Here is a 12,907-nt window from a genome sequence, read left to right on the forward strand (position 1 = left end):
TCAACTAAGGATTGTGTTCTCTGTAAATAACAGCAACAAGAAACCCTGTGACAGGGGCCTTAAACAAGCCGAGGGAATAAGCCATCAACACTGTTTAGCATCTGAATGATAACCAGCAGGCTACTTACACCTAGTCAGCTGTGCTGAGTATATGGGTCTTCCTCCTTATGCTGCTCACCTCATGGTCCCAAGACAGCTGCTGCACCTCTGGATCTCAGTGTGTACTTTAGGCAGGAAAAGAAAGGAGCAGAAGAAGACTTACTGTCTGGATCAGAAAAGCAAGGCTTTGCCAGAAACGTCCACATTTGTGCATATGTTGTATTGGCCAGAACTGTGTCACATGGACCCTGCTACCAGCAAGAGACTTGGGAAATCATTTCTACAACTTATGGCCTAAGTTGAATAAATCTATAGTTTCACTTACCCCTTTGTACCTAAAATGACTGTCTTAAAGGCATTAATGTTTGTCTATTAACCTTCACCATACAGATTAATTCCACTGGGGCTGGACACAGTAGAACCAGAGAAAGAGGGCTTTGGAATCCAGGAGACATGGGTAGAAATCATGGCTCCAGCATTAACCAGACATGTGCATGGCATACATTTGGTTCTTCTCTTTTAAAAAGTTTCTTAGGGTTTTGTTGTTGTTTGTTTTAACAACATGAAATGCCTTTTAGTTGTGCCTACAAAGCCTGTGAACCCTGCATTTGTCTGTTACTCTTAACAGTAGGGTAAGCCCACATCTGGTACATGTGCTAGACAGTTGAACATGTTACCTGAGTACTCTCAACTTGCTTCTTCTCTCCATAAAATGGGAAAATGGCTATTTCACTGGACAGCTACAAGGACTCTATAAGACTGCATAGGTAAAGCAAAAATCCCACTGTTGACTGAAAGAAAACCAACCTCAAAGTAGGCTAGTAAATGCTTTTGTCCGTTGTTTTACTGAGGACTGTAGCCCAGGAAACAGTCTTCCCAATTGCTCTGCAGAATTGCCCAGAAGCTTTTTAGATACAGGGAATTATGTATGCAAAAGAAAGGGGTATGCATGCTTGGAAGCAGTTTCAAGCCACAAGCACAAAGACAAGTCACAAGGTATAATTTGCTATGGTTGTAACAATTAAGGTTTTCTGATTTCCACAGACACGTGAAAGACCCTTAGGTCATCTTAATACATGTTTTTATCATATCTGATTGTCTAAAAATTTTGCTTGCATCGCCCTGCTTAACTGGTTTTCTGGTTCTTCCTGTATTTGATTTCTCCTTGAGGTCATCTGAGATGGTCACAGGAGGCTGATTATCAGTCTCCTACTGCAGTTTTAGTGCACACCACCTACTGCCCCCCCTCAAGCTTACATTTTACATAAGCAATTACTTTGGAGGGCAGCCTTGCAAATGGATTATTTTTTGCAATGACTGTGAACCCACAAAAAAACCTTCAAGCCTCAGTTTTGAGAAGGCTCTCCCAAACTGCTTATCTTAGCAAAAACCTGTGTAAAAGCACTACCTCTGACCCTCTCATAGCTTTGGTCAGGGTTGGTTGGGTTTTTTTGTTGTTGTTGTTTTGTTATTGTTGTTTTAATTATGCAATGCTTAGCATCTGAAAATGCCAAGTAGGTCCTATTGAAATTAGCAACAATCTAGAAATTAGACTTATTCTATCCCATAGCTGTATTTGTTATTGTTGAGTTATTACTTTAATCAAAGCTACCCTAACTTCCTCCAGGTCTCTAATTTACCTGGTAGAACTGAGGTAATCTCGGTACATTAGCAACACAAGTAAATAAGTTATTGAAAAAAATGAACCTATTTACACTTAAAAGTTAATGTCCATCCAGAGAGATTGTTTAATGAGCATATTATCTCAAACTGTTAAATTAGGAGCTGTTAAAAAATACCTCACTAAATACAGTAAACATAGAATACAGTAAAAAAATAAATAAACCTGATGTTTGTGTTGTAGCCTGTATTACCAAAATATTCTTTCTAGAATTGCAGGATCTTTTTTTTGGAGGGGGAGGGGGTTTATTTCTGTGTGTGTGTGTGTGTGTGTGTGTGTGTGTGTTTTCTCCAGTCTCTAGGGATATAGAAACAACACAACCTAAAACTAAAATATTCAAGTAACTGGTTACAATCCAACTATCTCCCAGAAGAGCCAAAGTAAAGAAAGTGCACTGTACTTTCTCAGTAGAGAAAGTGCACTGTAAATTCAGATATTGTACAAGCTTAAAGTGATGCATTGAGAATTTTAATACTTTTACCAGGATTTAGATAAAAGTCATCAGTTCTCTCTCTTTTGTTAAATTAACCATTCATTCATTATATCTTTATGGATTGATATATCAGATACTATACTAATTAACTTATTTAGATTAGGTTATGCAACAAATGTTCATGATGGAAGACTGAATTGTGAAATAATATGGGTGATTTCAATTTTATTTTTCTTGATATAATTTAGTGTAAGGGCCATGCCTAACTTTATAATAAAGGAAAACTTCAAATACTAACTTTACCTAAGTATACAAAACAGTTTAAGGGTAAGAAAAGAAAAAAATATACAACTGTTCCAAGAACAGAAAGATGGGCAAACAGAGGAAAGTTAAGGGTGAAAGGTGGGGAGATAAGAGGGGGCAGAGGTGGGGGGGGGAGAATTCCAATGAGGTGGGTGGAGAAAGGGGTGGAGTTTGGACAATTGACTCAGGTCTAAGTGGTTGCCCGAGGGCTATAAAAGCTTGATGAAACCTGGCCAGGACAGCAGCCTGAAGCCCAGGATTGGAACAGAGGCAGAGACCGGTGGGCGACAGCGGCTGCAGTCCTAGAGAAAAAACACCCAGAGCAGAAGCAATCTGGCCCAAGATGCCACAACAGTACTTGTCCCACCTGGTAAGAATCTGGCTGCTACTGAGCCAATTTCCCAGTGAGATCCCAGCCCATAAGGACAACGACGTAATTAAGGCATGCGGCCGCGAGTTAGTCCGCCAACGTATCTGGATCTGCGGCTCGGTCAACTGGGGGGAAAAGGCTCTCCAGCAAGTGCGGCAACTTCGGCAGGCACCTGAATCACCTACAGGTGAGCGCCCCACCCCCCACCGCTCCGTACCTCCTATAATTGGTTGTCCGCGGGCTATTTAGAACGGCACCCGCACTCCCCGGCTCCAGACGGCTCGGGCCTCCCGCGCTTAGCCCTGACTCTGAGGCTGCTGATGCTTAAAAGTTTCGAGTTTTCCTTTGTTAATTTGCTGTTCTAGTAAGGTCTCACGGCGGATCTCACCAGAGGGAGGGAAAGCAGCGGGAACAACGAAGGCCTCTCCTGAGAGGCACTCGGAGCCCTTCACCTCCTGGCAATCCGGATGATCCAGATGGGGAGAGGGGGAGCCACAGAGGATATTGGTTGCCCAAAGACCCGTTGGAGATGGGACCCATTCGGGCTGGACCCCTGAGTCAAGTCCGCGGGCCTTTCGGGCATGCTGGGGCCTGAGGCAACTGAACAGGCCATCTCGACTTGAGAGCGCTAGAGGCAGTCAAGTGTGCGCTGGTTTGAGTGCCAAAGGGCATGGGAGACCATTGAGAGGGTCCTGGAGTGGTAAACACGAAGGGGCTTATTAGCGACTCTACTCCTTTGCAAAAAGGCTGGGCTGTGGCCCACACCATCAAAAATTTCCTCCTTTAATTTTATTTTTATTCGTAAACTTCACCAAAGGGGAGAGCCGAGCCTCCCATCTTTTTTGCACTGGACCTTGAAGTTCATTTATGAGATAAGGGATTGAAGAGAAAGAAAAGGGCCTAATCTACAGGAGAAACTGAAGGGGACCTAGAGTCAAGGGAAGTTTGCCCAAGGGAAGTTCTCAGCTGAAAACCTGATTGATGCTTCAAGCATTTGGAAGCTGCAGAATTGAGTACAGCTCAAATCTGGAATGGTTTAAAAAACAAAACAAAAACAACTTCGTTAGTAATAAACTATTTATAAAGACAAACTAGAAGCTAAGTGTAAGTAGAATGCAAATTTTCACAGACACACTATTCTAAGCAGTGCAATGGGTCATATTAAATTCAGAAAAGGCAAACTCAATTATGAATAACTTAGTGTTTTATGTTTCACAACATATATGCAATTTATGATATATCACAACTATATTTTATAGCCTATCCATCCTGTATACAAGTGACCCTCATATAAAATTATTGTGTACACCATTTGCTTCTCTTTTATGGGATTTAAAGCATGATTATAAAGCTATTCACTTTACTTTTTCTACACTGTTGGTCAGAGACCAATTTATTTAATGCAAGTTCTTACAGGATTATTATATAATATTATAAGAGGACTACAAAGTTGAGGGATTTACTGATTCAAAGTAGGGACGACGAGATTGCATTGTGTTTCCTTTATTCACTTTTTCTTTTTCTTTTTTTTTTTTTAAAGATTTTTTATTTATTTATTCGACAGAGAGAGAGACAGCCAGCGAGAGAGGGAACACAAGCAGGGGGAGTGGGAGAGGAAGAAGCAGGCTCATAGCAGAAGAGCCTGATGTGGGGCTCGATCCCAGATCGCTGGGATCACGCCCTGAGCTGAAGGCAGACGCTTAACCGCTGTGCCACCCAGGCGCCCCTATTCACTTTTTCTGAATAAAAAGTATATGTTCATATTAAAGACTGAAACAGATACATAAATATAATAAGAAAAATGAAAAACACTCATAGATATTAAAAATTTTGAAAAAATATGTGAATTTAATGAGAAAAATATCTATATTAAATGAGGAACTGGAAAGCAATGTTAATGAGATATGTAGGGGCACCGGGCTGGCTCAGTGGGTAGAGCACGCGACTCTTGATCTCAGGGTTGTATGTTTGAGCCCCACCTTGGTTGCAGATTACTTAAAAATAAAATCTTTAAAAAAAAATTGGAAATATGTACATGTATCTCCTGACTTTCACTTAACATTATATTTTTTTTTTAAAGATTTTATTTATTTATTTATTTGACAGAGATAGAGAACACAGGCAGGGGGAGTGGGAGAGGAAGAAGCAGGCTCATAGCGGAGGAGCCTGACGTGGGGCTCGATCCCACAACGCGGGGATCACGCCCTGAGCCGAAGGCAGACGCTTAACCGCTGTGCCACTCAGGCGCCCCTCACTTAACATTATATTATGAGCAGTTTCTCACATTGTTATTCTCCAAAAACATAATTTAAAACTTCTTTATAGTATTCTATATCATAAATCTACCATATATATTTAACCATTCTTAGTGGACATTTAGGTTTTAACTATTCTTAGTGGACATTTACATTGTTTCCGAATTGTTGCTTAAAAATGATTTTTTGATCACATTTATATATAGCTATTTAGCCAAATTTCTATTTCTATAGGAGTACTGTGATTTTAAAGTATTTTCGAAGAACACTCTTAACTGCTATCCAGCACATAATTTAATTATAAATAACCTACCATAATATTGCCTGCAAGTGAAGATCAAGAAAAATGTTTAAATTACTAGTTAAGAATATTTTGGAAGTATATGTCAATAATTTGTGACTCATGAATTTAAAACCTCTATTGTTAGTTTTTGTTTTCATATTATTAAATTGTTAACTAACCATTTTTTCCTACAATGTGTGCAGAAATACCACCATTGCACCCCTTTAAAAAAATAAGACAGATATTTTGAACTAAAGGAAGTCTATGGTAGTGAAATTTTAGTCCAAAATACAGTGGTTAAGATGTTTGTATGATTTCAAGTCAATTAGAATATTATCTTTTATTTAGACTTGAGAAGGTAAAGTTGTTGTTGATTGCAAAACGTTTCGAATTAAGTTTAAAAAATACTTTTAATAAATGAGTGCAGCACAAGCAACAAAAGAAGAAGTAAAAAAGAGGAACTACATCAAACCAAAAAGCTTCTGCAGGGCAAAGGAAATAATCAGAGTGAAAAGGCAGCCTATGGAATAGGAGAAAACCTTTGAAAATCATGTATCTGCTAAGGGTTTAATTTCCAACATATATAAGTAACTCCTACAACTCAATAGCAAAAAAGGCAATAATCCAATTAGAAAATGGGCTGAAGACTTGAACAGACGTTTTTGCATAGAAGACATACAATGGCCAACAGGTATAAGAGAAGAAGCTCTATATCATTAATCATCAGGGAAATGGAAATCAAAACCACAGGCATCGTTTCACAGCTGTCAGGATAGCTATTATTTAAAAAAAAAAAAATACAGGCCCCTGAGTGGCTCAGTCAGTTAAGTGTCCCACTCTTGATTTTGGCTCAGGTCATGGTCTCAAGGTTATGAGATGAGCCTCCGTGCTGGGTGTGGAGTCTCCTGACATTCTCTCTCTCCCTCTCCCTCTGTCCCTCCCCCCCTAAAAAAAAGACAAGTATTATTCAGGATGTGGAAAAACTAGAACCCTTGTATACTGTTGCTGGGAAGGCAAAGCAAAATGGTGCAGCACTATGGGAAACACTATGGAGATTCCTCAAAAAAAAACAAAAAACAAAAAACATATGATCCAGCAATCCCACTTGTGCATATTCATCTAAAATAAGTGAAATCAGGATCTTGAAGAGACATTGCCTCTCCCACATTCATTGTAGTACTATTCACAATAGCCAAGATCTCAAAACACCTTATATGTCTATCCACAGATGAAAAAGAATGCAAAAGAAAAAAAAAAGCCTATGAATAAACACAACAAAAACTACAAATGTTTTGCCTAATTAATTAACTGGCTTTAAGTACATGGAAAGTTACTATTAGCTTTTCTCTGTATTCAATAAGGCCCCAACTATAGAAGATTTAAATTAAAGCAGGGGGAATTTTATGAAGAGGTTGAATTAAACTTAGGATATCTTACTGAAGGAAAATGCAAAAACTTCTGACTACCAAAAATGGTATAAATTCTCATCTGTCAGCTTAGAACTTGAATGAGAAGGAGCATTAGGAGGAAAGATAAAGTCCTAAAGTATTGTTTTATTTGAAATAAATACTCTGGGGAAAAAAGATCTATTTACATCTATTTAACTGATGTCTGAGGGACATCAGAGACTGGTTATCTCCTGACGTTTAGATGAGAACAGTTGAAAATTCTGCCTTTTTAACTTTATCCGGAAGCAGTAATTTGCCACCATGGAATATTTGATAGGATTACTATAATAACTCAGAAGTTAGTAACAAAAGAAAATTACCCAGGTAAGAAAAATTCATCTGTGGTCAAACTGGGTGTTTTCAATGACCAAGATGACTTCAGAAATCAGGGAGTCAAAACTGCTAGGATGAAAGCATAAAGAAAGATGACAGAAGGTCTGTGGGATAAAGCAGAATCTTGGTGATGCTGTAGTAATTTAAGCCACCCAACTATAATACTCTAAGTTGTTTAATCACGATATTTGTTGATTCTGTTTTGATGTTTAATTCTATTAAGACAATGCTTTCCTTTATGTCTATCCAAAATTTTATTGTTTTCCTGATGTTCTTTGACTTGAGTATTTTTCTCTCTCCCCTCTCCCCTTTTAGAGCTTGCGTCATCCTCTGTCATCGATACAAAAACCTTAAATACAATATTGGAACACATTCCTAATCTGTCACAGGAGCTGAAGGCAGCACTGTCTGGGAGGCAGTCATCATTACAAGAGCTACAACTTGCTCTGGAAGATCCAAATCTTACCTTGAAAGAATTGAAGGAAATTCTTCTTATTGGACAAAATGAAGCTGAAGACAAAAGTCTTTCAGAATTAGAAAGCTCAGGCTTAGATATGCATTACCGAAAAAAGAGACAGTATGTAAACTTCAGTGAAAAGTGCTGTAATGTAGGTTGCACCAGAAAAGAGCTTGCTTCAATATGCTGAGATGGAAGTATTGTGTATTTCATCTACTGTTTACATGATTCTTGATGACACATTAACTGATGGCTTTGTCACCCCACTGATTACTAAAATATGAGAAATCATCATTTAGTGTTTGGGCTTTTCATTTGGTGTGTAACAAACTATTCCTTGTATTATTATAGTTTCTGCTAATAATACTTTTTATTCCAAAAACTATTTTTGCCTTTTTTATTAATGGTATGATTATTATTGCTTTTTTAATGCTGTTAACTTACGGTGACACAATCTTTATCATTTTAACCACACACAATAACTCAAAAAAATTTTTATAGCTTAGTAAAACACTTTGCTTTGCACTAATGAAGAAAGGATAAGCCTATTTTTAAAATTTGTATTTGATATATTATAATCTGTCACCCACTCTTTTTTCTCCAGATTTAATGCCCAAATGTTATTTCACTACTTAATTAAACACAATAGCAAGAAATAAAAATGAAAAATAACTTACACAATGCCTAACACCTGGTACACAAAATGGACCAGGATGTTTTTATTGATATTAATTCAGATCAGATATATAAAGAGTCACAAAACTTGGACTTTTCTAATAGATTTTAAAAGATTTTTGTGTCTTATTGAACTATTAATTGCAAATAATCATACTGGACACTAAATCCATTTAATTGAGTCGGGGCCATATAAACTCGTATTTTTCAAAGTAGGGTTCTTCTAATTCTATCATCTAAGGCACTAGAAGTAAATTATGTTTAAGGAAAAAAATGAATAGATATATAGAAGAGAATAAACAACTGAGTGTCATATATTACAGAAGAACTGATTTAGCAAGGGAGCAAACCTTATGTTTATTATTTGAGAATTTACAAACCATTTCTATAACAAAATAACTGTGCAATGATATGAAAACTTGTGAGAAAAGTAAATTAACAAGTATCTTAGTATTTAGCCAGTTCCTTTGACTCACATACACATACATTTCTAGGCAGCATTTATAGAAAACTTAAATAGCGAGTTAATCTCTATCAAATATCTATAAACAGAATTTTAAAAAATTCTCCCCAATTTCAAACTCCATAATGGTTAATCATAATGAGGTCTCTAAGGTGTATTAAGTCCTAACCAAGGCCACCTTGTAAAACTTCGTAAGTGGCTGCAGAACCTCACAGGCCATAAGCCACCTTGGACAAAGCCAGGAAGAATGCTATCCGAAATGCAAAGACCAAAAAAGGAGAACAAGAGCAGTACCCAGGAGATTTACAGCCCCAACAGAATGAAAAGGCATTCCCAGACACATAAGGTATCTCCCCAGACCCTGTCCTGACCCCTATCCCTCATATGCTCTTTAAAAAAAGGCCTGGAGGCAGGGTTCCTGGTCCCAGAATCTGAATTCATTACCTCTGATGATATGACCACATTTAAAGTGGTACAAAGACAATCTATGGCTAACCATCTACTATACACACTCAAATAATCAGTTAACACCTTTAAGATATCTAATTCTTGTGTTACCAAAGTCCTACTAAAATTCTCATAAGAAACTCATGGTTGTATGCTTAATTTATTTCTCATATAAAAGAATACTCTTTGTATATGTGTATCAATTAGGATTGTGTTCTCTGTAAATAACAAAACCCTCTAATGGTGGCCTCAAAGAAGCCTATGGACTAAATATCCAATCCTGAATGCAGCCTCCTCACACATTTCCGGTCAGCTATGCTGAGTATACAAGTCTTCCTCCTTATGGTGTTCACCTCATGGTCCCAAGACAGCTGCTGCACCTCTGGATCTCAGTGCATACTTTAGGCAGGAAAAGAAAGGAAGAGAAGAAGGCTTAGTGTCTCGTTCAGAAAAGCAAAGGCTTTGTCAGAAACCTCCACAGGTGTGCTTATGTTGCATTGGCCAGAACTGTGATACATGGACCCTGCTAGAGACTTGGGAAATCATTTCTAGATTCACTTATAGCCTAGAGAGTTGAGGTAAGCAAGGGAAAAGGGTCTAGAAAGAAGACTGAAGTAATCAACCTATACCTTCACTCATGCTTTCTGTTCTTGTACCTACAATGACTGTTTCAAAGACATTAATCTTTATAAGCCTTAACTATTAAGTCCATAATGATGTACTATACGTTGGCTAACTGAATTTAAAAAAAATTAACTCCAACTGGAGTTGGATCCAAGAAATATCACCAGAAAAGAAAGAGGTCTTTGGAATCCAGTAGACATGGGTATGAACTGAATTCCAGCACTTAGCAGCTATATGCATGGGCACATTTATTTTTTCTCCTTAAAAAAGTATCTTTGTTCTTTAGTTTTGACTGAAAACATATATTTATATTTTTAATTAATTGACATTAATTTTAAAGCAATTTTCATTCCAATTTTAGTATATGTGATACCAAAGCAAATACAAAGCAATTTTCAGTTTACAGAAAAATATAGCAAAAAGTACAGAGCATTCTCATCTACCCCCTTGCTCACAAAAAGTTTCTCCTATTATTCATCTTGCATTAGTGTGGTTCAGTTGCATCACCTGATGAACCACTAAAGACATATTATTATAATTATTATTTATTATTATGAAAGTCTACAGTTTCTTAGGTTTCATTCTTTTTGTTGTACATTCTATGTTTTTTTAAAAAATTAACTTTCTACATCAGTTTTAGGATCACAGCAAATTTGAGTGGAAAGTACAGAGACTTCTTACAGATTCCCTTTCCCCTATCAACCTCAGCCACCATTTGTACATTTGGTATACGTGGGACATTTATTACGATTATGAGCCACCAGTGACGTATCATTATCAAGCAAAACCCACAGTCTACATTATGGTTCACACTTGGTGTTGTACATCGTAGGGTTTTGACAAATCTATATAACGTGTACCCATCTTTTAAGTGTTGTGCACAACAGTTTCCTTGCCCTGAAAATCCCTTGTGCTACATCTATTCATCCCTTCCTCCCCTCATGTCCCTGGCAACCAACCACTAATCTTTTTACCTTCTCCACAGTTTTGACTGTCTATAAACTCATAGAGTTATCATGCAGCCTTTTTGGAATATCTTCTTTTACATAGTAATACACCTTTAACATTCCTCCATGTCTTTTCAAGCCTCGATAGCCCATTTCTTGATAGCACTGAATTACAATCCATTGTATAGATACATCAGTTTATCCTTCAACTTTTTTTATTTTTATTTATTTTTTTAATAATTTTTTGTTATGTTATGTTAGTCACCGTACAGTACATCCTTAGTTTTTGATGTAGTGTTCCATAATTCATTGTTTGCATATAACACCCAGTGCTCCATGCAATATGTGCCCTCCTTAATACCCATCACTGGGCTATCGCAGTCCCCCTCCTCCCCTCTGAAGCCCTCAGTTTGTTTCCCAGAGTCCATAGTCTCTCATGGTTCATTCCCCCTTCTGTCTGCCCCCCCTTAATTCTTCCCTTTCTTCTCCTACCGATCTCCCTGCTATTTCTTGTGTTCCATAAACGAGTGAAACCATATGATAATTGTATTTCTCTGCTTGACTTATTTCACTTAGCTTTATCTCCTCCAGTCCCATCCCCTACCGATCCTCCTAGTTCTTATGTTCCATAGATGAGAGAAATCATATGATAATTGTCTTTCTCTGCTTGACTTATTTCACTTAGCATTATCTCCTCCAGTGCCGTCCATGTTGCAGCAAATGTTGAGAATTCGTTCTTTCTGATAGCTGAGTAATATTCCATTGTATATATGGACCACAGCTTCTTAATCCAGTCATCTGTTGAAGGGCATCTCGGCTCCTTCCACAATTTAGCTATTGTGGACAATGCTGCTATGAACATTGGGGTGCATATGGCCCTTCTCTTCACTACGTCTGTATCTTTGGGGTAAATACCCAGTAGTGCAATGGCTGGATCATAGGGTAGCTCAATTTTTAACTTTTTAACGGACCTCCACACTGTTTCCAAAGTGGATGTACCAACTTGCATTCCTACCAATAGTGTAAGAGGGATCCCCTTTCTCCACATCCTCTCCAACATTTGTTGTTTCTTGCCTTGTCCATTTTTGCCATTCTAACTGGCATAAGATGGTGTCTCAGTGTGGTTTTGATTTGAATTTCCCTGATGGCTAATGATTTTGAACATTTTTTCATGTGTCTGTTAGCCATNCGATTCAGGGCCTTTTCTGGTTCCATACAAATTTAAGGGCTGTTTGTTCCAGTTCTTTGAAAAATGTCATTGGTATTTTGATCGGGATGGCATTGATAGTGTAGATTGCTCTGGGTAGCACAGACATTTTAACTATGTTTATTCTTCCGATCCATGAGCATGGAATATTTTTCCATCTTTTTGTGTCTTCTTCAATGTCTTTCAAGAGTGATTTGTAGTTTCTAGAATATAGATCCTTTACGTCTCTAGTTAAGTTAATTCCGAGATAATGTATGATTTTTGGCGCTATTGTAAATGGAATCGATTCCCTAATTTCTCTTTCTTCAGTCTTATTGTTAGTGTATAGAAATGCCATTGATTTCTGAGCATTGATTTTGTATGCCGCCACATTACTGAATTGCTCTATAAGTTCTAGTAGTTTGGGGGTGGAGTCTTTTGGCGTTTTCCATACAGAGTATCATGTCATGTGCGAAGAGAGACAGTTTGACTTCTTCTTTGACCATTTGGATATCTTTTATCCCTTTTTGTTGTCTGATTGCCATTGCAAGGACTTCTAGTACTATGTTGAATCCAAGATCTACAAAGAACTTCTCAAACTCAATACACGGGAAACAAATAATCAAATCAAAAAATGGGCAGAAGATATGAACAGACGCTTTTCCAATGAAGACATACAAATGGCTAACAGACACATGAAAAAATGTTCAAAATCATTAGCCAGCAGGGAAATTCAAATCAAAACCACATTGAGATACCACCTTATGCCAGTTAGAATGGCAAAAATTGACAAGGCAGGAAACTACGAATGTTGGAGAGGATGTGGAGAAAGGGGATCCCTCTTACACTATTGGTAGGAATGCAAGTTGGTACATCCACTTTGGAAACAGTGTGGAGGTCCGT

At 37.7% G+C, this 12,907-nt stretch overlaps 1 protein-coding gene and 1 long non-coding RNA gene across 2 annotated transcripts in view; one reads left to right on the forward strand and one right to left on the reverse strand.

Moving 5' to 3' along the window:
* The window catches only part of LOC117796941, an 81,372-nt gene that overhangs the window by 41,792 nt on the left and 26,673 nt on the right, over positions 1-12,907 (reverse strand). Inside the window, exon 2 of the long non-coding RNA XR_004621693.1 lies at positions 129-224. This is a non-coding gene — a long non-coding RNA (uncharacterized LOC117796941). The remainder of the gene's footprint in view (positions 1-128; positions 225-12,907) is intronic.
* On the forward strand, positions 2,860-7,910 carry LOC100480861 (prorelaxin). Its single transcript, XM_002923672.4, has 2 exons — positions 2,860-3,073; positions 7,521-7,910. Exons 1-2 carry the CDS (start codon positions 2,860-2,862, stop codon positions 7,850-7,852), a joined length of 546 nt encoding a protein of 181 aa, XP_002923718.1. The 3' UTR covers positions 7,853-7,910.

The sequence above is a fragment of the Ailuropoda melanoleuca genome, chromosome 17 (genome assembly GCF_002007445.2).
Source record: "Ailuropoda melanoleuca isolate Jingjing chromosome 17, ASM200744v2, whole genome shotgun sequence".
Lineage (NCBI taxonomy): Eukaryota > Metazoa > Chordata > Mammalia > Carnivora > Ursidae > Ailuropoda > Ailuropoda melanoleuca.

Coding starts and splice junctions, on each gene's coding strand:
- LOC100480861 (XM_002923672.4), top strand. CDS start 2,860: ATGCCACAACAGTACTTGTCCCACCTGGTAAGAATCTGGCTGCTACTG. Junction 3,074..7,520: donor GGCACCTGAATCACCTACAG/GTGAGCGCCCCA, acceptor CTCCCCTTTTAG/AGCTTGCGTCATCCTCTGTC.